The 24,936-nt window shown below is 34.8% G+C and overlaps 1 protein-coding gene across 3 annotated transcripts in view; it reads left to right on the top strand.

The window, feature by feature from the left end:
• Window positions 1-24,936, top strand: part of P4HA1 (prolyl 4-hydroxylase subunit alpha 1) — a 99,022-nt gene that overhangs the window by 50,522 nt on the left and 23,564 nt on the right. Inside the window, exons 6-9 of one of the 3 annotated variants that reach the window (XM_043925021.1) lie at window positions 6,225-6,464; window positions 8,825-9,018; window positions 11,236-11,412; window positions 19,007-19,077. In XM_043925021.1, coding sequence (XP_043780956.1) covers window positions 6,225-6,464; window positions 8,825-9,018; window positions 11,236-11,412; window positions 19,007-19,077 — 682 coding nt within the window. Of the gene's footprint in view, window positions 1-6,224; window positions 6,465-8,824; window positions 9,019-11,235; window positions 11,413-19,006; window positions 19,078-20,104; window positions 20,176-24,936 lie in introns of all 3 variants that reach the window. The other 2 variants (XM_043925019.1, XM_043925022.1) reach the window with 2 other exon arrangements.

Raw genomic sequence — 24,936 nt, 5'->3', positions numbered from 1 at the left:
ATCTTTATCTTCATTTTAGTAGTACACTGATAATCAGTTATGGACTTCACAGGTGGCACAGTGGTAAAGAATCCACATGCCAGTGCAGGAGATGGAAGAGACTCGAGTTTGATTCCTAGGTTGGGAAGATGTCCTGGAGGAGGAAATGGCAACCCACTCTAGTATTCCTGCCTGGAAAACTCCATGGACAGAAGAGCCTGGTGGGCTATAGTCCATTGGGTTGCGGAGTCAGACATGACTGAGGGACTGAGCATGCAAGCATGATAATCAGTTACTATCCATAAGTGACTAGTAGGAGGCAAAAAATTATATAGTAAATGGAGGTAGTTGTATGATTTGAATATTTGATTGTATTGGTCCACGTGATCCTCCAATACGTATACCTCCGTATTAGGACTCTGCTTTGTACTGAAATCTAACATCTTCAGAGCATGTTATCGCCTAGACAAAGAATCACTAGCAAAATGTGCCCTTGATTTTATTTCTTCTTAATTTTTCATGAACCTTTTCTGCTAGCACTGAAAAAAAATGTTGACATCATTGGGTAGATTAGAACTAAGTCTGATTCTAGTCAATATACTGATTTGTTGAAGTATATTCAATCAGAAGTTTTTAAGGAAAACACCGTTGTGTTCCTTTTTCTATCTATTTCCTTTGTGCTGTCTTCAGACATATTAGGCATGTGTTTCTTTTGGTTAAATACTTAGAAGTGAATTGGCTGGGTTGCATGGTAGGTATATATCTTATTTTTAAAGTAAAATAATTGGTAGGTATATATTTGATTTTTAAGAAACTACCAGATGGTTGTACCATTTTATACTCTTGTCATTAGTATATGAGCATTTCAGTACCTCCGCATACTTGGAAACACTTGTGAATAAGTCCTTTAATTATGTTCTTTGTTAAAATTGCTTTGACTATTCTAGATTCTTTGAATTTCCATATAAATCTTAGAATTTCCTTGGTAGTTTCTACAAAAATGCCTGTAGGAGTTTTAATTAGGTTTATTTTGAATCTTGGGGAAAATTTGGGCAACATTTTCATTTTAACAAGACAATTTTCTAATCCATGGACATGCTATATCTTTTTGTTTTGGTATAGGAGGTAAGATATTTTGACATTAACATTAAACCACTGAGAGCTTCACATTTATTGTTTGAACATTGGTATCAAAAGTTGGAAAATACTCCCCTCCTTTTCTTTCTCCCCTTCCGTGTTTCTTCTTCTTCTATATCTTTTTCACTAAAAGCAAATTTATCACCGGATTTTTTTTTTTTTAGATTATTTTTATTTACTTGGCTGTGGTGGGTCTTTGTGGCTGCACATGGGCTTTCTCTAGTTGTGGTGAGCAGGGCCTCGTCTTTGTTTGGTACACAGGCTTCTCACTGCAGTGGCTTCTCGTTGCAGAGCACAGGCTCTCGGGGCGTGGGCGCAGAAGTTGCAGCTCACAGGCTCTAGAGCATCGGCTTGGTAGTTGTGGTGCATGGGCTTAGTTGCTCTGCGTCTTGTGGGGTCTTCCTGGACCAGGGACTGAACCAGTGTCTCTTGCATTGAACTGGTGTCCCTTGCATTGCAAGGCGGATCCTTAACCACTGGACAACCAGGAAAACCCCACAGGCTCAGTTTTTAATTTATATCCTATCTTTGTCCTCTTCTATTATTAAAAAATGTAATGTTTTTATTTAAAAGAGGTGCCCAAATAAACTTTTTAAAAATTGAGATGTGATTGATATATAACTTTGCATTAGTTTTGGGTGTGCAATATGACTTGGATATGTATGTGTTGCGAGATGATCACCGCAATATGTTTAGTTAACATGCACCATCACATCATATCACATAGTTACAAAAATTTTTTTCTTTTAAAATATATCTACTCTTCCAGCAACTTTAAATATACAATACAGCATTATTAACTATAGTTAACATGCTGTACATTACATCCCCAGGACTTATCATATAATTGGGAGTTTGTACCTTTTGACCACCATCACCACGTCTCTTGTATTAGTTTTAGTTATACAGAATTTTTTTATTCATTCAAAGTCCAAGTTGTATTAATAAGGTCCGCTTATAGAAGGTTGACTATTAACTATTTCTGTACTTCCCAGCCTGTTGCTTTCTTCTTCTATATGAACTACCACTTGATTCGGTTTTTCATTTCCACTGTTTCTTTAAAATAGAAGCAAATGTGTATATATATTCCTATTTCCTCTCAGCCTCAGCAGGGAAGGCAGCATAGTATACTTTCTGTATTTTGGTATTTTAATTTATTGATATGCTCTAGATATTACCTCATATGCTATGTAGAAATCCTCATTTCTTTTTACAGCTACCTGTTACTCTATTTTGTGAATTTACTGTAGTTTATTTAACTGGGGCACCGTTGATATGGATACTTGTTTTGTTTGTAGTCTTTTACTCTTATAAAAATAATATTGCCAATAACCTTGTGCATATTTTTTTTTTTTTGCCAAGTGATCTTTGGGATATTTTTTCTAGAATGATGCCACTGATTCAGAGTAGATGTATAGGACATTTTGCTAATATTGTTCCAGTTTCCCTCCATAGTGGTTGTATCATTTTTCCTTCCAGTGATACATGAGAGTGCCTATTTCCCCACAGCATCACAAAAAAAATTTCAGACTTTGAAATTTTTGCCAATCTTTTCTCACTTTTGCTCACTTTTCTTTAAATATATACCAATTTCTTTATCTATTTTTTTTTGGTACCTCAGACTTTTCTTTTGGAATTATTTTCCTCCTCCTAGTTGAAATAAATCCTTGAGAATCCCTTGCATGTACTTGGCTTAGGATTCTCTGTGCTTCCTAAATCTTTGGTTTCATGCATTCTAATTCGAGAAAATTGTTCACTGTTATTTCTTTAAATAGTGCCTTTTCCACATTCTGTTGTCTTCCTAGTTTTTCTTCCTTACCGTTTAACTAGCACTTTTTATGTATTCCTCCTCTCTGCTACATTCTGAGGAGTTTATCCCACGGTAATTTATTCAGTTCTCTCTTCTAGGTATGTTATTCTCTTTTTTGTTGTGTCTAACTTGCTGTTTAACTTGAGCAATGCATGTTTGTCTCATTGATAATATTTATAATTTCTGAAAGTTCTATTGTTCCTCCTACTCACATATTCCTGGTCCTTTTAGGATATCTTACATGTTCATATTTTCTTTTTTTAGAAATTCTTTAAACATTTGAATCATAGTTATTTTGTATTCTTAATCTGATAACATCTGAATATATTGGTTGATGTCTAATACTGTTTTTGAATAGTTTCTGCTGATTTTGCTCATAGTGGCTTGTTTCATCGTGTGCTTTGTGATTTTGAATTGTGTGCATTTCTTCAGATTGTGTGTGGGAATATTGCAAAACCTGAGGTGAGGGTGCATTTTGCAGAGTATAAATGTTGCTTCTGCCAGGTGTCTTTTGACCTTACCAGCCTCCAACCACTTTAAGTTAAATTCTTGCCTTTAGTTTCCCAGACTGTGGAGATAGCGTATATTTGAAATCGAAACCTCCCAGAAGGCATGCCCGGGGAATTCTTAAGAGATTGTTTCCTTACCTACATGCAGAATGAGAAAATAAGTTCTTTTGTTGTTTCTCTTTGCCAGCTGACAAGAGTTTTTTCTAGCTCATTTTTTTATTCAAGATGTAGTCTTTCAAGGGTCTGTTCCGTCATTTTGCATGGGCCTGAGGCTTTATCTCCTATCCCTTTCTTTTTAAAAAAAAAATTATTTACTTATTTGACTGTGCTTGGTCTTCATTTCTGTGCAGGCTTTTCTTTAGCTATGGCAAGCAGGGCTACTCTCCAGTTGCAGTGCACGGGCTTCTCATTGAGGCAGCTCCTCCTGTTGCGGAGCACAGGCTCTAGAGCATTGGGGCTTCAGTAGTTGCAGCACATGGGCTCAGTAGTTGTGGCTCGCAGACTCTAGAGCACAGACTCAGTTATGACATACGGGCTTAGTTGTCCGTCGGCATGTGAGATCTTCCCGGACCAGGGATTGAACCCATGTCTCCCACATTGGCAGGCAGAGTCTTTACCACTGAGCCATTAGGAAAGCCCTCTTTTATCCCTTTATCCCTTTCTTGATGGTTAAAAATCATGCTTCTAGTTTTCTCATCTGACTACTGCCTCCAGAGGAGATGCAGCTTCATCCTCTACTTACCTCTCTAGGTTTCAAGTTCCTTTTTGGTTTTGACCTCAAAAAATTTGCTTAATTCCTGTGAATCTGGTCATCATACAGATGGATAAATGGATAACTGTTAGATTTTATCCAGCATTTCTAGGTAGAGTTAACCCTTCAAAAATGCTGGTGTTACAGCTGCTGAGCTCCTGAGCAGTTGAAAATCAGCATGTAAAATTTGACTCTCCCTAGACTTAACTACTAATAGCCTACTGTTGACCAGGAGCCTTACTGATATCTTAAACAGTTGCTTATTAACACAATTCATATGTTGTATGTGTTGTATGCTACATTTTTGCAATACAGTAAGCTAGAGAAAAGAAAATGTTATTTAGAGAAGCATAAAGAAAAGAAAATACATTTATAATACATACATGGATTTATTGAAAAAAATGCACATGTAAGTGGACACATGCAATGCAAACTTTGTTGTTCACGGATCACCTGTGTTTTATATCAGACGCAGTTCCCTTCCCCACTCCACCCCCAGAATATGTGGTCCAAATGTAATTTTCTCACTATTGCTTACTTAACATGCTATAAACAAAGAACAGCATAAAATACTCAGGCTCTTAAAGTCTCTACTTAACTCATCTGATTTGCTGTTTATAAAATGGAATGTTATATGGTTGCTATCATTCAGAGAATATTTTTTACATTTATTTCTTTCTGTAGTTCTTCATCTTTTCCTTATTCTTATAAAAGTAATGGTGATTGTACAACATTTGAAACATAATTAGTCAATAGTAAAAAGACAACCAAGTTTTTAAATGAACAAAGGATTTGAACAGGCATTTTTCCAAAGATGATATATAGATGGACAATAGGCATATAGAAACATGTTTAACATCATCATTAGAGAAATAAAATTTAAAAACCATAATGAAATGCTACTTCATACCCTCAGTGGCTGTAATAAAAAAGATGAGCAGTAGCAAGAATTGGTGAGAATGTAGAGAAATTGGAACCCGCATACATTGCTTTATGTATGAGCATACATATAGGATTGTAAAATTGTAAAATGGTGCAGCCACTTTGGAAAACAGTTTGGCAGTTTCTGAACATGGTAAGCATAGTGTTGCCATAAGACCCAGCAATTTCACTGCTATGTATATACTCAAGAGTAATGAAAAAATATTTCCACACAAAAACTTGTACATGAGTGTTTATAGTAACATTATTCATAGAAGTCAGAAAAGTGGAAACAACTCAAATGTCTATCAACTGATAAGCAAAATGTAGTCTGTCCTACAGTGGGCTGGTATTTGGCAATAAAAGAAGACATTATGAAGACATTGAAGACATTATGCTGAGTAAAGCAGTCCAGTCATGAAAGACTACCTGTTGTCCAATTCCATTTATGTATAATAGCCAGAATAGACAAGTAGATACAGAAAGTAGATTAGTGGTATCTAGGGATAGGGCAGGAAAGGGGAGATATAATGGGTAGGGACTGCTTATGGTTACAGTGTTTCTTTTTGGGGTAATGAAAATGTTCTAAAATCATATTATGGTAATGGTTGTACAGCTCTGCGAATATAGTGAAAAACTATTGAATTCTTTAACTGGGTGAACTTTATGATATGTAAATTACATATCATTAATATTTTTGAAAAGGGGAATGGTAGGGGAAGGAGTCAATAGACAGGTTTGTCTCTCTTCCGTGTATCCCTTTATCCTAAGTTGTTGGTTAAGAGTTAGATATATCTCACATGGTGATTCCCACTGTGTTGGAAAATGGCATACTTCAGCTTAATTGGTGTGTCTTTTTGGTGTGATGACTGATAACTGAAATCTTGGATTCTCTAGGTCCCACGTCACCTATTAGCTGTATGATCCTTGCCATGTTGCATTACCTTGTACTTTGTTCCTTTGTTTATAATTCCAGGGTAATTCCTGCTTTTCCTACCTCAGAAGGTTGTTGTGAGGTTCAGATGAGAGTGACATAGTACTTTGAAAGCAGTATAGTCCTAAATAAACATATAATAGTATTAAGATTCCTAAAGTTCTCTGTATTTTCTTTCCATAGGAGTAAAACACAAATCTTTTCTAACAGTTGAGGACTGTTTTGAGTTGGGCAAAGTGGCCTACACAGAAGCAGATTATTACCATACAGAACTGTGGATGGAACAAGCACTGAGGCAGCTGGATGAAGGCGAGGTTTCTACCATTGATAAAGTCTCTGTTTTAGATTATTTGAGCTATGCAGTATACCAGCAGGGAGACCTGGATAAGGCGCTGTTGCTCACAAAGAAACTTCTTGAACTAGGTATGTTAGTTTGGCCTAATTCAAGCTTAAGGATATATTGGGGGATATATAGATATACTAATTATAATTGTGTGTGAGTATGTATATTTGTCATATAGTTTTGGTACTTTTTGTCACAAGTCAAGAGCTCATCTGTCAGACATACTTTATCTTTCTGTTCATCCTCTAAATAAATGGCAACTGATTTTTCTCACCTAATAGTACTATAAGAGTAGCTGTGTTTCTCTGCTCTGTACTTCTTAGGAACTTCAAAATTGAATTGAACATAGCTAATTCAGTCAAAAATGTTTATTTGCCATGTTGCCATAGTAAATATTAACCAGTATCCTTTGAAGGAAATTTTTGGTTTACTGAATTTCCTATTTGGAAATTTGAAAGTGATTTGAAATGTCAACCTAAATAAAAAGGTAAAATGAAGCAAACTCATAATTGTCAAAAAGATGAGTTTATTCAGGAATAGCAGAGGAACTGCATTTGGGACATGCAAGCTGTAGGAAGCTACAGGTAAGTCCGTTGAGGGTTTGGAGTAGGGCAGGGAATATAAAGAAGCGAGAGTTCAGTTAGAGTTTGTTGAAATCAGAAACAAATGGGGACCAGCATTGAACATTCCCTAGGCAGACAAAACCCTCCAGTCATACAAACAAAGCTCGATTTAGCTTACTTTGTAAGACCATCTCAACCTGGGTCATTTCTTGTTCATGCCCCTGGAAACTGTAAGCAAAATTTCCCAAGATTGATATGAGGCAACCCCTGACCAATTCCCTGAAATTTAAGAAAATTCCAATATTGTCAGTTTTCTGAAAATCAGGCCTTTATGGGAAATCAGTCTCTCAGTCTTTAAGTTTTGTCTTCCTCAGGGCACATGCATGAGATTTTCCATTTAATATCTTCCAGTTCCATCGGAGATTGAAATTCTTTCACAGAAATAAATAGAATGAAAATATATTTGATTGTCATATTTAAATATTAGGAAAATGTGATACGAAGATTTTACCACTAGTATTTTTAACAGGGTTGTAGTGTTTCTCCAAGTATGATCCAAAGACCAATGATCAGAATTACTTGGATGCTTATTAGAAATGAAAATTCCTTGATCTCACCCCAAACCTACTAACTTAGAATCTGTGGTGGTGGAATTGTATGCTAAAAAAGTCATGTGGCCTTTGGTATATAATGAAGCTTTAAAACTTAAATTCTTTTTATGAATAGGTAAATATGTGTATGTTAGGAGTCAAACAATTCAAAAGGATTGATCATCTGAAATAAGCTTTTGAAATTAGCTTATTTCTTAGTTGAATGAATTGATAAATTGAGATATTCATTTAGCCCTTCCCCCCAAGTATTTTAAGTGATTTTTTTCCTCCTGACTTAAAAATACTTCATTCATTTTAGAAAAAATTTTAAAAGTAAAAAAAGATACAGAAGAGTCACCATAAACCAATCACCCAGAGATACCTACCAATTTTTTTGTTTCCTTGTAGCATACCCTCTTCTCCCCCCATTTTTCCATTTATTTTACAAAATTAGCCTCATATTCTGTACGTCACAACATATTATAATTAGTTTCTCAAAGACAAGAAGTATTTTACAAATCTAAGGCTGGATTTTTTAAAAACACTTCAATTAATGTCACAAGTGAACTTTCTATGTCCTAGTCTGTCTTCTTCATTTGTGTGTGTGTGTGGTGGTTTATATTTTTTTCCTCCCAGATGGGTGGAGTAGTCTTCCTTCCCCCTACTAAAAGATAGCTAAAAGTTATGACTAGCAATTCTGAGGCAGTTAGTGGATTCTGGCTTATTTGAAAATTACATTTTTAGTTTCTCTTTTCTGTCTCACTTAGAATTTTGGGACTGAAATGCACTCAGCCCTCAGAAGTAGACTGTTTTCAGCATTATAATATTATCTGTGGTAAAGGTTACCTTTGAACTGTATACCCTGTCTTCCCCATGGTCATTACATTTCAATCTTAGAAAAATCTTTTCTCTTGTTTAAAATAAGTTTTATCAGTAATACTTTAAAATTCATTTGACATCAAATTGATCATAGTTCCTTTGGCTGCTTAGTAACTTGTCACATGGAACATTCTCAAAGTAAAGGCAATAATTACTACTTCGAAATAGATGGCTGTTTCCATCTCCAGAACTATCTCTATATGTGGCAACTGTACATCTTGATTTGCTTGGGGCAGTACTGATTGACACCTGTTGTTTTGGTATAATAAATTTCATTAATGCCTCCTTGCACTCTCATAAAGCAACCTGGTTTGGAAGGTAAATTACATGTTCCTCCACTGTATCTTACGCTCATGCTTGAACAATTGTAAACTTACTCATGGACATGCTTTCTTTCTTTTGTAATAGATCCTGAACATCAGAGAGCTAATGGTAACTTAAAATACTTTGAGTATATAATGGCTAAAGAAAAAGATGCCAATAAGTCTTCAGATGACCAATCTGATCAGAAAACCACACTGAAGAAAAAAGGTGCTGCTGTGGATTACCTGCCAGAGAGACAGAAGTACGAAATGCTGTGCCGTGGGGAGGGTATCAAAATGGTAAAGTGGAAAAGCCAATTGTGTGTGTGTGAATGTGCATGTGTGTTTGTACATAGTTCTGGAGAGATTCAGAATTCTTTTAAACTTTTGTGGTAAAAATCAGATTTATTCCTAAAGTATTACATTATGTCACATCACTTTATTGTTGGTGTTGCACTTAATGTGTTCCAACTTCTAGTAAAGTAGCTTTAAAATAAAACTTGTGACTCATATACCATTACATGCATTTTTGGTAATTATTACCCTTTTCATAGATTAGAAGAGGCTTTGTAAGGTGAGGGATCAGATTATTTAAGAGAAGTGATACAGTTGTTTTTTTTTTGTGATACAGTTTTTTCTTATATCTTAATGCAAAAGAGATTTCAGCAGTCTTACATAGAAATAATATACCATTCTAACTTATCCTGTGAAATGATGGAGTTATCTATACAGTGATATCTTGTGGTTTTGCCCCTAGTCAGTCTTGGTAAAACTGCCTAATGTAATGTTTTAGTCTCTTTAAGAAATATTAAAATGCATAAAGACTTTAAATAGATTTTGGCTTTATAACATTTTTAAAAATACTAAAATGTGTCTGTAAATATCCCTTTGTTTATTGTATATCTATATTATATATTTATACTCAGTTTACCAGAATACTAAAAAGGTAATAGGCCAAAAATAGTACAGTTCAAGCCTTGGGATCATAGGTCTTTTGTTCAGCTTTAGGACTTTTCAGATCCTTTTTATGATGATTATGAATGTGATATACTTTGTTTCTCAATGTTAATTGATCATAGAACCCTTTTTAAAGGAGTATCATGTGGTACTAGTGTTCAGTTGAATGCTGGTGTATGTAGAAGGATTTAGTGAAGTTTTGGAATAATTTTAAGTGAAAGCATTTGAATAGTGTTTAATTTTTCTCTACTACTGATAAACTCAGGCTGGGTTTTATGTTTTGATATTGATGACTTCTTGATATTTGGTGGTTTACTGTTGACAGCCTAACCTCTACCAGCAAATAAGTAGATCTTATCTATGTTGACACTTTTGGTAAGTTCATGGATTCCCAGAGAACATGTTTACTTTTGTTTTGATCTAATGAGTAAATACAAATTAGACTCATGAAACATTTTTTTAAAAAATTTCACATGTAAATATTTCAGTGTGTATCATTTAAAGATAAGAACTTTTAAATGACCACAATACCATTATCATGATATTTCCAGTATCGTTAGTAGTTCCATAATATCATTAAGTACCTAGTCAGTGTTCAGATTTCCAGTAGTGAGTGAATATTTTTTACTGCCCTTAGAAACTCTTAAATAAGAGAGCAAAATAGAACTATAGGTATATAACAGAAGTCTGTTAATTTGCCCGTTTGTTGATGTGAAACACATGTAAACTCAGCCCAAAATCAAAGGAGCATCCTTTTTCTCAGAATAGTTAAATTGGTCTTATCATCATATAAAAGATGTATTTAAAACCTTGGATTTGATTCTTCATAAATAAAGAACAAGAATAAACATAAATCATTATTAGTTCTACTTCATAATATGAAATACTTGTTTAATCAAGAGAAGAATCAGCAATGGCATAACATTGGATTGGCCAAAACATCCATGTGGGGTGTTTTTTTTTGGTAAGATCTTTTTTGGCCAACCCCATATTTAGTTAATGTGATACATAGGTGATTGAAAAGTACATTTGTTGATTTTTGCTGACTTTAATATCTGCTACTAAAAGCACCTGGCTTCTTTAATAACTAATTTTCTCTTTTTCAGAGCTACTGATTTTCATCTTCAAAAAAAAAATCACTTAAATTTTTAAAAATTGGGAGGCACTTGGGAAAACCTGGTTAGGTTTTTTCCTTTAAGAAACTTTCCTAGGTTCTTCCCAGTTACTTGGTGAGGTTTGGAGCAGGGCTGGTCATTCATTTCGTATTTCTATAATCATTTTATTATTTTTTTCATATTTACAAGGCCTGAACTTTATTTTGATGAGAGAAGGGTTAAAGAGAAACCTCACAATCTCTTCCAGAAAAGAATCATTAATAAAACTTTTAAAATTCTGAAGGTCCTGTTTGATGCAGAATATTTGCAGAGTACTATTTCTTTTGCACGTTCTTCCTCAAGTACTCTGTCTATACACCAGCATGATTATTGCTTCTTCATAGGAACAATCATTAAAAATATTATTATTCTAATATATTTACAATTTTTTAAACTTTTTGTTCAGACTCCTCGGAGACAGAAAAAACTCTTCTGTCGCTACCATGATGGAAACCGGAATCCTAAATTTATTCTGGCTCCAGCCAAACAGGAGGATGAATGGGACAAGCCTCGTATTATCCGCTTCCATGATATTATTTCTGATGCAGAAATTGAAATTGTTAAAGATCTAGCAAAACCAAGGGTAAATAATTTTTTTCTTTTTTTCTCTCCTCAATTAACTTGTGTTTCAGCTTTTCCTTTGCAAGATTATAAAAATGATAATTGACATGACAATAACCCCATAGATAGTTTTAGATATTATTGTTGCAAACTAATGGAATTAACTAAGCTCTATTTATACCAGTTTTTCTGTTTTTGTTATCAACACATATTGCGTACCTTGTATGTAACCTTGCAACTAGGTTTTAAGCACTGAATTATGAAAATCATAGGTGATATTTTTATTGACACTTAACAGATTTGTGTTTCAGCATCTTCCTGAAAAAGTTTCTATGTACTTTGGAGCCCTGTAATCTCAGAGACTAATCAAAGGCCAACTTTTTATATATAACTTCTATAGTTTTACCTGAAATAATACTTATCTGCCTAGGTACATTATTACTTAACTGGAGGATATCATTGGGCATGAACATCTTGCTAATCTGAAATAATGACATCATAGTTTTCTGGCTTCAACCTACATCATTTATCTTAATAAGAAAGACAATTTATTATAAACACAATCCTATACGCTTTAGTGTTTAGCATAGAAATTCATCTTTGGTGAGCAAGAATGACGTTTATGCTCTTGCCTTTTTCCCCATCAGCTTGTTCTTAAAATCTGTTTGCTCTTATTGACAGCAAAATAAAAACTGTGATTATTTTCATAAAGAGGCTGTTAAATAAACACTAGAAATATTTTTGCTCACTTACTATACAGGAGCTGGAAAATTTTTCTGTAAAGGTCCAGATAGTAAATCTTTTTAGGTTTTGCAGGCTATACAGTTTGTTATAACTACTCACCTCTGGTGTTGTAATGCAAAAGCAGTCATAGAAAATACATAAATGAGTATGGCTATATTCCAGTAAAACTTTTATTTCTAGAAGCAAGTGACTGGATGAATTCAGCCCATGGACCATAGTTTGCTGTTCCTTGTCTGGATATCTGTAACTGCAGAATAAACTTGAAGTCAGAATTTTTGTTGCTGTTAAGTTTTACTGCTTTTCCAAATGGGTACTTTTTGTTTTTTTACTAAAGATTATGAGCTTCTCTGGTGGCTCAGATAGTAAAGAAGTTGCCTGCAATGCAGGAGACTCAGGTTCAACCCCTGGGCCAAGAAGATCTCCTGGAGAAGGGCATGGCAACCCACTCCAGTATTTTAAATGAAAATGGATGTTGTCCAAGGGAGCTCTTATAAATCTTTTAAACAGATAAAAGATAGTGAGGTCATATTGTGTCTTTTTTTTTTTTTTGGGATTTTAGTCTTTTATTTGTGTCAGTAAACCAAAATTATTGTGGTAGAATATTAATTAGGAATTCATTTCAGGTTGGAGACTGTCTTATATCTCTGAGTTTGGAGACCTCAGTCTTAAAAGGGATGCCTCAATTAGATTATTTGATCAAAAAACACAATGACAATAAAAATTTTATATTCTTGTTAACCTCTGAACCATCTTTCATTTTTAGAAAAAAGTTTAAAATCATTATCTTGGCTGTCGTCTCTTTCTGTGTTTTTTTTTTTTTTTTAAATAACATTTATGAGTTCTTTTCATCAGTCTTTGTGCTCAGTCTAAGATTTTTTCACTGTTTATTTGAAATATATGAGCAAATATCTTGAAGGAAGAAAAGATTGGCTCGGGCCTGGTGCACTGGGAAGACCCAGAGGAGTCGGGTGAAGAGGGAGGTGGGAGGGGGGATCGGGATGGGGAATAAGTGTAAATCTATGGCTGATTCATATCAATGTATGACAAAACCCACTGAAATGTTGTGAAGTAATTAGCCTCCAACTAATAAAAAAATTAAAAAAAAAAAAAAAAAAAAGAAAAGATTGACCTTGAAACTGATTTTTTTCTTTTTATTTTTTTATTGAAGGATAATTGCTTTATAGAATTTTGTTGTATTCTGTCAAACCTCAACATGAATCAGCCATAGGTATACATATATGCCCTCCCTTTTGAACCTCCCTCCCATCTCCCACACCATTCCACCCCTCTAGATTGATACACAGCTCCTGTTTGAGTTTCCTGAGCCATACAGCAAATTCCCATTGGCTATCTATTTTACATATGGTAATGTAAGTTTCCAGGTTACTCTTTCCATACATCTCATCCTCTCCTCCCCTCTCCCCATGTTCATAAGTCTATTCTCTATGTCTGTTTCTCCATTGCTGCCCTGTAAATAAATTCTTCAGAACCTTTTTTCTAGATTCCATATATATGCGTTAGAATGTGATATTTATCTTCTCTTTCTGACTCACTTCATACTGGAAAATAGGTTCTAGGTTCATTCACCTCATCAGAACTGACTCAAATGTGTTCCTTTTATGGCTGAGTAATATTCCATTGTGTATATGTACCACAACTTTATCCATTCGTCTGTCAATAGACATCTAGATTGCTTCCATGTTCTGGCTATTGTAAATAGTGTTGCAGTGAACAATGGGATACATGTGTCTTTTTCAACTTTGGTTTCCTCAGGGTATATGCCTAAGAGTGGGATTGCTGGGTCATATGGGTGGTTTTATTCCTAGTTTTTTAAGGAATCTCCATACCGTCTTCCATAGTGGCTGTGTCAATTTACATTCCCACCAACAGTGCAAGAACATTCCCTTTTCTCCACACCCTCTCCAGCATTTATTGTTTGTAGACTTTTTGATGATGGCCATTCTGACCAGTGTGAGGTGATATCTCATTATAGTTTTGATTTGCATTTCTCTAATAATGAGTGATGTTGAACATCTTTTCATGTGTTTGTTAGCCGTCTGTATGTCATCTTTGGGGAAATGTCTGTTTAGGTCTTTTTCCCACTTTTTGATTGGGTTGTTTGTTTTTCTGACATTGAGTTGTATGAGCTGCTTGTATATTTTGGAAATTAATACTTCATCAGTTGTTTCATTTGCTATTCTCTTATACTGAGGGTTGTCTTTTCACCTTGCTTATAGTTTCCTTTGTTGTGCAAAAGATTTTAAGTTTAATCAGGTCCCACTTGTTTACTTTTGTTTTTATTTCCTTTCTGCTAGGAGCTGGGTCATGGAGGATCTTGCTTTGATTTATGTCATCGGGTGTTCTGCCTGTGTTTTCCTTTAAGAGTTCTATAGTTTCTGGTCTATCTTTGTGTATGGTTTTAGGAAGTGTTCTAATTTCATTCTTTTACATGTAGCTGTCCTGTTTCCCCAGCACCATTTATTGAAGAGGCTGTCTTTGCCCCATTGTATATTCTTGCCTCCTTTTTCAAAAATAAGGTACCCATAGGTGCATGGGTTTATTTCTGGGCTTTCTATCTTGTTCCATTGGTCTGTATTTCTGTTTTTGTGCCAGTACCTTACTGTCTTGATGACTGTAGCTTTGTAGTATAATCTGAAGTCAGGAAGGTTGATTCCTCCAGCTCCATTCTTCTTTCTCAAGACTGCTTTGGCTATTCGGGGTCTTCAGTGTTTCCATGTGAATTGTGAAATTTTTTGTTCTAGTTTTGTGAAAACTGTCATTGGTAATTTGATAGGGATCACATTGAATCTGTAGATTGCATTTGGTAGTATAGTCATTTTCACAATATTGATTCTTCCTACCCAGGAACATATTTATGTTTTCTTTCATCAGTGTCTTACAGTTTTCTGTGTACAGTTCTTTTGTCTCCTTAGGTAAGCTTAATTTCTCTTTCTGATTTTTCATTGTTAGTATATAGAAATGCAAGTGATTTCTGTGTATTGATTTTGTGTCCTGCAACTTTGCTAAATTCACTGATTAGCTCTAGTTATTTTCCGATACTATCTTTAGCGTTTTCTATGTACAGTATCATGTCATCTGCAGACAGTGAGAGCTTTACTTCTTCTGTTCTGATCTGGATGCCTTTTATTTCTTTTTCTTCTCTAATTGTTGTACTTAGGACTTCCAGAACTATGTTGAATAATAGTGGTGAAAGTGGGCACCCTTGTCTTGTTCCTTATCTTAGGGGGAGTGATTTCAGTTTTTCACCACTGAGAATAATGTTTGCTATAGACTTATCAAATATGGCTTTTACTATGTTGAGGTGGGTTCCTTCTGTGCCCATTATTTGAAGAGTTTTAATCATAAATGGGTACTGAATTTTGTCAGAGGCTTTTTCTGCATCTATTGAGATTATCATATGGTTTTTATCTTTCAATTTGTTAATATGGTGTATCACATTGATTGATTTGCATATATTGAAGAATCCTTGCATTCCTGGAATAAACCCAACTTGATCATGGTGTATGAACTTTTGGATGTATTGCTGAATTCTCTTTGCTAAAATTTTGTTGAGGATTTTTGCATCTATGTTCATCAGTGATATTGGCCTGTAGTTTTATTTTTTGCGTGTTGTCCTTGTCTGGTTTTGGTATCAGAGTGATGGTGGCCTGGTAGAATGAGTTTGGAGGTGTTCCTTCCTCTGCAATTTTTTGAAAGTTTTAGAAGGATAGGCACTAGCTCTTCTCTAAATGTTTGATAGAATTCTCCTGTGAAGCCATCTGATCCTGGGCTTTTGTTTTTTGGGAGATTTTTGATCACAGCTTCAATTTCAGTGCTTGTAATTGGATTGTTCATAATTTCTATTTCTTCTTGGTTCAGTCTTGGAAGATTGAACTTTTCTAAGAATCCGTCCATTTCTTCCAGGTTATCCATTTTATTGCCGTGTAGTTGTTCATAATAGTCTCTTATAATCCTTTGTATTTCTACATTGTCTGTTGTAACATCTCCTTTTTTTGTTTCTAATTTTGTTGATTTGATTCTTCTCTCTTTTTTTCTTGATGAGTCTGGCTAAAGTTTTGTCAATTTTGTTTATCTTCTCAAAGAACCAGCTTTTACTTTTATTAATCTTTACTATTGTATCTTTCATTCCTTTTTCATTTATTTCTGCTCAGATCTTTATGATTTCTTTTCTTCTAATTTTGGTGTTTTTTAATTCTTTTTCCAGCCATTTTAGGTGTAAAGTTAGATTGTTTATTTGATCTTTTTCTTATTTCTTGAGGTAGGATTGTATTGCTATAAACTTCCCTCTTAGAACTGCTTTTGCTGCATCCCATAGGTTTTGAGTTGTCATGTTTTCATTGTCATTTGTTTCTAGAAATTTTTTGATTTCCCTTTAGATTTCTTCAGTAACCTGTTGGTTATTTAGAAGTGTGTTGATTAATCTCCATGTGTTTGTGTTTCTTACAGTTTCTTTTTTTTTGTAATTGATATCTAGTCTCTTAACATTATGGTTGGAGAAGATGCCTGATACTCTTTCAGTTTTCTTAAGTTTACTGAGGTTTGATTTGTGACCCAAGATGTGGTCTATCCTGGAGAATGTTCCATGTGCACTTGAGAAGAAGGTGTATTCTTCTGCATTTGGATGGAATGTCCCAAAAGTATTGATGAGATTCATCTCATCTAATATATCATTTAAGACTTGTCTTTCCTTATTAATTTTCTGTTTTGATGACCTGTCCATTGGTGTGAGTGGGGTGTTAAAGTCTCCTGATATTATTGTGTTACTGTCAGTTTCTCCTTTTGTGTCTGTTATTGTTTGTCTTATGTATTGAGGTGCTCCTATGTTGGGTGCATAGATATTTACAATTGTTATGTCTTTCTCTTGATTGATCCCTTGATCATTATGTAGTGTCCTTCCTTATCTCTTGTAATATTCTTTATTTTAAGGTCTCTTTTGTCTGATATGAGGATTGCTACTTCAGCTTCCTTAGTAGTTTGGGGTTGATCTTGTAGATCTTTTTCCTTCTCTTGTTTTTTTGACTATTAAGTCTGTTTAACATTTGTTGTGAAGGTGGTTTGGTGGTACTGAATTCTCTTAACTTTTGCTTGTCTGGAAAGCTTTTTATTTCTCTTATCAGTTTTGAATGAGATCCTTGCTGGGTACAGTAATCTTGGTTGTAGATTTTTCCCTTTCAGTACTTAAAATATACCCTGCCATGCCTTTCTGGCCTGCAGAGTTCCTGAAGCTTATGGGGTTTCCCTCATATGTTACTTGTTGCCTCTCCCTTGCTGCTTTTAATATTCTTTCTTTGTGTTTAGTCTTTGTTAGCTTGATTAGTATGTGTCTTGGCATGTTTCTCCTTGGGTTTATCCTGTATGGGACTCTTTGTGCCTCTTGGACTTGATTGACTATTTCCTTTTCCATATTGGGGAAATTTTCAACTGTAATCTCTTCAAAAATTATCTCATACTCTTTCATTTTCTCTTCTTTTTCTGGGACCCCTATAATTCAAATGTTGGTGCTTCTGATATTGTCCCAGAGGTCTCTGTTACTATCCTGTTCTTTTTGTTCTTCTTACTTTATTCCACTCTTCAGAAGTTACTTCTACTATTTTATCTTCCAGCTCACTGATTCATTCTTCTGCTTCAGATATTCTTCTATTGATTCCTTCTAGAGTATTTTTAATTTCAGTAATTGTGTTGTTTGTCTCTGAATATTTATTCTTTAATTCTTCTAGGTCTTTGTTAATTGATTCTTGCATTTTCTCCATTTTGTTTTCAAGGTTTTTAATCATCTTTACTATCATTATTCTGAATTGTTTTTCAGAGAGTTTGCTTGTTTCCTCTTCATTTATTTGGACTTCTGTGTTTCTCATTTGTTCCTTCATTTGTGTAGTGTTTCTCTGCCTTTTCTTTTTTTTTAAACTTATTGTGTTTGAGGTCTCCTTTTCCCAGACTTCAAGGTTGAATTCTTTCTTCCTTTTGGATTCTGCCCTCCTAAGGTTGGTCCAGTGGTTTGTGTAAGCTTTATATAGGGTGAGATTTATGCTGAGTTTTTGTTTGTTTGTTTGTTTTTCCTGTGATGGGCAAGGCTGAGTGAAGTGGTAATTCTGTCTGCTGATGATTGGGTTTATATTTTTGTTTTGTTTGTTGTTTAGATGAGGCATCCTGCACAGGGTGCTACTGGTGGTTGGGTGATGCCTGGTCTTGTATTCAGGTGGTTTCCGTTGTGTGAGTTCTCACTATTTGATACTCCCTAGGGTTAGTTCTCTGGTAGTCTAGGGTCTTGGAGTCAGTGCTCCTACTCTATAGGCTCAGGGCTTGATCTTGAGTTTTGTGTGGGTCTATATATTCTTTTCAGCTGGTGTTCTGCATGCACTTCTGTGTCTGAAGGTGTATTCCTGATTTATCATGGAGAGAGATGTACTCCACGTCCACCTACTCTGCCATCTTGTCTTCAAACTGATTTTGAACATTAGCTTTGCAAACATTTCCGTCACTGAAAAAAATTAAAGCAAAAAGTTTGTAATGAGTTACTGAATGTATATAGCCATTCTTGTAACTATAAATTTACTTCAAATTTTAGAAATTTGTTTTCTTCATTTCATATCCTGTAACCTTTCAAGGAAATTTAGTTTCCAGTCTGTTTTGTTTGTGTACCCTCCATTCATGAAAAAAAATTTTTTTTTTAAATATAAAAAATTTAAAAATTAATTGGCTTTCAAGGTTCAACACAGGTGACTGGAAGTTTATGGAGTTATTTTCTCTTTTTAGCCTCCTTTGTAAAAATCCCAGATTTCTGACTGATTGGATAAATGTGATTCCTTTTTTTTTGTTTTGTAATGCAACTATTTTGATGGTTGGCTTCACAGCTGAGGCGAGCCACCATTTCAAACCCAATAACAGGAGACTTGGAGACGGTACATTACAGAATTAGCAAAAGGTAAGAGATGTGTATGCTGCATATTTTGCCCTCTAATGAGTGTTTTGTACATCCTACAGGAATCATTCATTTAAGGGAAGTAGGTCATTTTCAGTCTCCAGTCAAGTCACCGCCTATTTTTAAGCATGGAAAAACTGCTTTGTGTTTCACAGGTCTTTCTCTCTAACTAGAAGTTCTGTTTTTAATATTTAATTGATCTGTTATTTTTAGGGAGTTATATACTTTTCATCTCTCTTCAGGTTAGGAATCAAATGTCCAGGAACTGGCCTAATACTTGTTTTCTTATTCCTTTTTCTTTTTTCTTGCCAAAGATGGAAAAAAAAAAAAAAAAGGCAGCAGCCTGGATTAATCTGGGAGTAGTCTTTGTTTATGTAGTTCTCTCATATTCATAAATATGCTGCAGTGAATTCACATCATTCTTCATGATTGTGTTGGCATTTGTTCATGCATCTTATAAAATAACATTGTCATTATGGAGTAATCTGTATTTCTCCTGTTGGAGTTTTTATTTTAAAAAAGTTGCTGACTTAAACGTTGGCAATGGAAAGAACAGAGTTATGCTTCAGATCTCAGTCTTCCAAATGCTATTATTTATGAGTTTAGTTGCCTTTTACTTTACCAGAGAGATTTAACGACAGTTATAGCTTGGTGAGAGTTTTAAAAATGAATTTAAAGAGACTACTAATTATTCTTTTGCCAAATAATTTGGAGAACATTAAACTTCTAGATCTGAGAAAGCACCTGTGAAACCCAGTGCTATAAATCATTTACATACAGCTTCAAATGATTTAAAAAAAAAAAGTGAAAGGACAATCTGCAACAAAAATCTGTCAACCCATTTTTTTCTTGATTTGGAAGTGGCTTTTCTTATCGCCACTTTTCTAAATGTTTCTGCTGATTTGAAACCATTGCCTACCATCCAGACCAATCCGAACCCTTCCAATCACCTGTGGCTTGGCAAAACAAAACAAAAGCCCCAAATTGCCCGCTACGTGAGTAAGCCCTTGTCCTTTCTCTTTTTTTGTAGCTGAGCCGAGCTACAGTACATGACCCTGAGACTGGAAAATTGACCACAGCCCAGTACAGAGTATCTAAGAGGTAAGGGAGTAATGGGAAGAATTTTAGTCATATTTGGACTATTTTCTTTCTTGAGAGTCTAGTTTTCACAAAACCCATCTCATGGTTTCTAAGACCTCGGCTATTAGGCATAGGTATTTGATAGCTGTGTATGACTTTTCATGATGGACATGGTTATGGGGAAGTTGATAGAGGTTTTTCAAAGTGACTTGCTAGGTTTTAAAATGCCTGCTGAGATAGCCCACACACCCTACCTGGTAAGTGAAGTTGTGTTCTCATATTAAAGTAACAGAAGTTCCCAAAGACTCTCCATAGAACAAGGCCTAATTTAATTTGTAGTAAAGCAGGGGCTTAAAAATCTCAGGGTGACTCAGTAGCTATAGGTAGTGAGAATGACACCTTGAAAGGTTACCTAAAAAGTCCTCTGTAAGTCAGTTGGTTTCAAATTCTTTGTTTTTAACAATATTTAAGAGAATCTTAAGTTATTGGCTGATAGGTCACCAAAATAATTTTTAATAAAAGATCACTATGAAACTTGTAACTATATATAACTTAATAGAAGCTCACAAAATAAATGATGTTATTTCAACAGAACTCTTTTTCCATGTACTTATTTGTATAAATAAAGTTTCTCAGCTCTCATGAAAATAGAAGTGTCATTGAGCTGAATTCTGTCTCATTGTAGCAACAAGTAATATTTATTCACATATAATACTTAATTGAAAATAAACTAAGCTTCATCTCCTTAGGAATATTTTAATATATTTTCGTTTTTTACATTTGATGATGATTGTTTAGATCTTTAGATGTTATGCTCTTTAGATTGCTGTTGTTCAGTCGCTAAGTCATGTCCGACTCTCTGGAACCCCATGGACTGCAGCATGTCAGGCCTCCCTGCTCTTCAGTATCTCCCAGAGTTTGCTCAAATTCATGTCCATTGAGTCAGTGGTGCTATCTCACCGTCTCATCCTCTGCCGTCTCCTTTTCTTCTTGCCCTCAAATCTTTCCCAGCATCAGGGGCTTTTCCAGTGAATTGGCTCTTCACATTAGGTGGCCAGAGTGTTGGAGCTTCAGCTTCCAATGAATATTCAGGGTTGATTTCCTTTAGGATTGATTGATTTGACTTCATTGCTGTCCAAGGGACTCTCAAGAATCTTCTCCAGCACCACAATTCAAAAGCATTGTAATAACCCATTCTAGGAGACATGTTTTTTTTTTTTTTTAAACAGTTAAGCCTTTATGTTACAAGAAATTTATATTTTTATCAGTTTACATAAATATTTTGTTGTGGAGAAGTATAATGTGATGAATAAGACTTTTAGTCATAAAAATACATCCCTCTTGGAGAGGGCTTCTCAGCCTCAGCACTGTTGACATTTTGGATCAGATGATTGTTGTTTGTTGACTGACCTGAGGCTTGTAGGATATTTAGCAGCATCACTAGTGCCCGCTGAGCGCCAGCACCCTTCTGTCACCAGTTGTGACAATCAAAAATGTCTTCAGACATTGTCACATGTCTCCTGGTAGGCAAAATTTCCACCACCATCCCTGGGAATTCTACCTCTCTACCCTTGTTAAGAACCACTGTTTTAAGATAGGAATGGAATGAAAATGCAAGTTCAGGGGAAAAAAGGGAAGACTGATGTAAAATTTTCAAGCATTTAAAAAATGCTTCATTCATGTATTTTCTTAAGTGGATGATGATGGGCATAAAATCATGGTATTTAGAGTCCACTGGATACATAAAAAAATAATCATTTTTCAGAAATTACCACTGTTTTCAGTATGACAGAATTAAATTTTTTGAAACTCTTGGGATGAAAAATTTCATTTGTCAGCTAAAAATTGTGCAAAGGAGTACATAGATTTTAACAACTAATTTAGGAGGCAAACAAAAAATAGCATTGCTCTGTAAGTCATAGCAAAAGTACTATAAAGACTATACAGAATGCATTGATTTGTTTTCTTAATTACTTTTTTAAGGCAAAGCTTTATGTTCTTTATGTATTAACCTTCAGCATCCCCACATACATATTCTGGTATACTGTCTGTCCTATACCACTAGCTATTCCCTTACCCCAATCACATTCCTGTAATGTGGTTTTGATGTTTGTTAATACTAATACAAGGTAAGGATTTGCAATAATTAATTTGGATAAACATGTTAAACCATGATTATAATGCTTCTGTGCATTGTATAATAATTAACCCTCATTTGAAGTTAAGTACACTAATTTTCCATTTATAGAACCTTTTCATGTCTAAAAAGAGAGCTCATCTATTTTTTAAAAAATATAAATCCATTATATATTTTATTAGAGATTATTACATGGTTTTAGGCTTTTTTTTTAAGTGTCATAAAGCTAGTAAGTATCTAAATTCTCCAGATTTGGATGTTTTTAGGAAGCACTTAAAACAAAATTTTATGAACTTAGTGTTTTCGAAGTCATTTTTGGAAATTTTCTATATATACAATGGACTTTTTGACAAAATATTCAGCCCACAGAGTCACTGGACTCTTACCAAAAGTCAAATTACTCTTGGAAAGGTGATCCAAACCTTTTTTTCCCGTCTTTGGAGCTAAATATTTCTAAACATTCTGAGCTTATTTTTGAAAATATTATAATGTCATAGCTCTGGATTTTTGAGAAAGGTATAGCCATACTTTATATTATATTTAACAACAGAAGATACTTAGCCAGTAACATTAGACACATTGAAAGAGTGAATAACACCACAGTAAATTCATGCAGACTTGGCAACGTATGCAGTGTGAGTGTGTGTTTGTGTTCAAAACAACCTAGTAAAAAAAGAATTCCATAGCACAGTGGTTTTCATTTTTACTCTAAAGGAAAAATTTTCATCAGCCCTTTAAAAAATAAAATCTTTAAAGTGAGAGAGAGGTCTTAATAGTCAAGGAAGGAATTTGCTCCTTGAAATGTCCAGTACATTTCATATTTTAACAAATAAAAAGCTTTTACTATTTTGAAAATTTAATATCTATTGAGAGATTTTCTACCCATCACTGTAAATCTGAAATTTGGAGATTTCACAAGTGAAATAAGTGAGTGTTTTATGTTTCCTTCATATTTTATACCTCTGAAGAAGGCATCTCCAAAGCAAAATAGCAGAAAGAGTTTGTGTGTACTGATGTCAGTTAAAGAGGTCCCTTTTTCTCTGGGAACATCTGTATTTTGAAAGAGTCAGAAGGGAATTTCAAATATCTGTATTCTGAGACATTTCTAAATGATTGCATCATCATCTGTGGAAGTGAAAATATGTTCATGTTCTAGCAAATAGAATTTTCTTTGGGCAGAGTACGTGTGGAAATCCACTACTGTTTAAAAAACAAAATATTTCCTTTATTGACTACATGTGAACTTTTGGCAAATCATTTTTTGTCTTTCCAGTATATATGTATATATATATAAAAAAACACCCTAAAGTTTTACTGTGTGTGTGTGTGCTCAGCTGTGTCTGACTCTTTGCAACCTCGTAGACTGTAGCCTCCAGGCTCCTCTCTCCATGAAATTTTCCAGGCAAGAATACTGGAATGGGTTGCCATTTCCTTTTCCAGGGGATCTTCCCAACTCAGGGATTGAACCTGTGTCTCCTGCATTGGCAGGCAAATTTACCACCGCTCCACCTCAGCTTGTTACTGGAGAAGCTAATAGTTTGGCTAAATCAAAGTAATGGAATTTTAGTTTTTGAGAGGTAATCATTCAGTTATAGGTGGTGCAGTGATAAAAGAATCTATTTGTCAATGAAGGAGATACAAGAGACGCAGGTTTGATCCCTGGGTCAGGAAGATCCCCTGGAGAAGGAAATGGCAACCCACTCCAGTATTCTTGCCTAGAAAATTTCATGGATAGAGGAGCCTGGTGAGCTACAGTCCGTGGGGTCACAAAGAGTTGGACACAGTTGAGTGACTGAGCACACATACGCCCATACACATTCAGTTGTCTACTCAGAGAAGGCAGTTATATGAGTTCATAAGTCCAGTTAAAGTAATATATGCAAATAAACAGTTTATTGAGTGTGGTATTCTTTAATTCTGGTGGAATCTATCACTTCTTGGAAGTGATTTCATTTTTTACTTTGAAATACAGATTTCTTATAATATGATATCTTATTATGCTTAAGATTTAATTTACCCCATGTTAAAAAGGAGCAAATGGAGTGTAAAAATGTATTAATATTTTTACAGTTTAGAGGCTAATGCAGATAGCCTTGAGTGATACCATTTTTTTTAATTGGCATAGCTTGTAACAACATCCCCTTCTGTTGGCTAGAACAGTCGTTCTCAGATTGAGATAACTGAAATGGATAGATCTAGATAGATCTATAGTGTTTTTGTATAACTGTCCCACTGAGAACCAAAGGGACTAGATAAATTCCAAGTCTAGATGATTAGCCTTTCTTTGTTAATTGTGAAGCACATAGGGAAGAGTTATTGAAAGTTTTGCCCTCTGTAACTTTGGGCCCTGAATTATATTTTGCCTTTGCTAAAAAATCACATAGTGGTATGCAGATTACATTAATCATGTTTTCTTTTGGCAGTTTTGTAACAATCTTAACCTTCCCTTGTGTCTCAGCGGGTAAAGAATCTGCCTACAGTGCAGGAGACCTGAGTTTGATCCCTGGGTTGGGAAGATCACCTGGGGAAGAGAAAGGCTACCCACTCCAGTATTCTGGCCTGGAGAATTAATTCCACGAACTGTACAGTCCTTGGGGTTGCAAAGAGTTGGACATGACTGAGTGACTTTCACTTAAAAACCTCCA

Source organism: Cervus elaphus, chromosome 15, assembly GCF_910594005.1.
Source record: "Cervus elaphus chromosome 15, mCerEla1.1, whole genome shotgun sequence".
NCBI lineage: Eukaryota > Metazoa > Chordata > Mammalia > Artiodactyla > Cervidae > Cervus > Cervus elaphus.
This window is presented reverse-complemented; position numbering and strand designations above follow the sequence as displayed.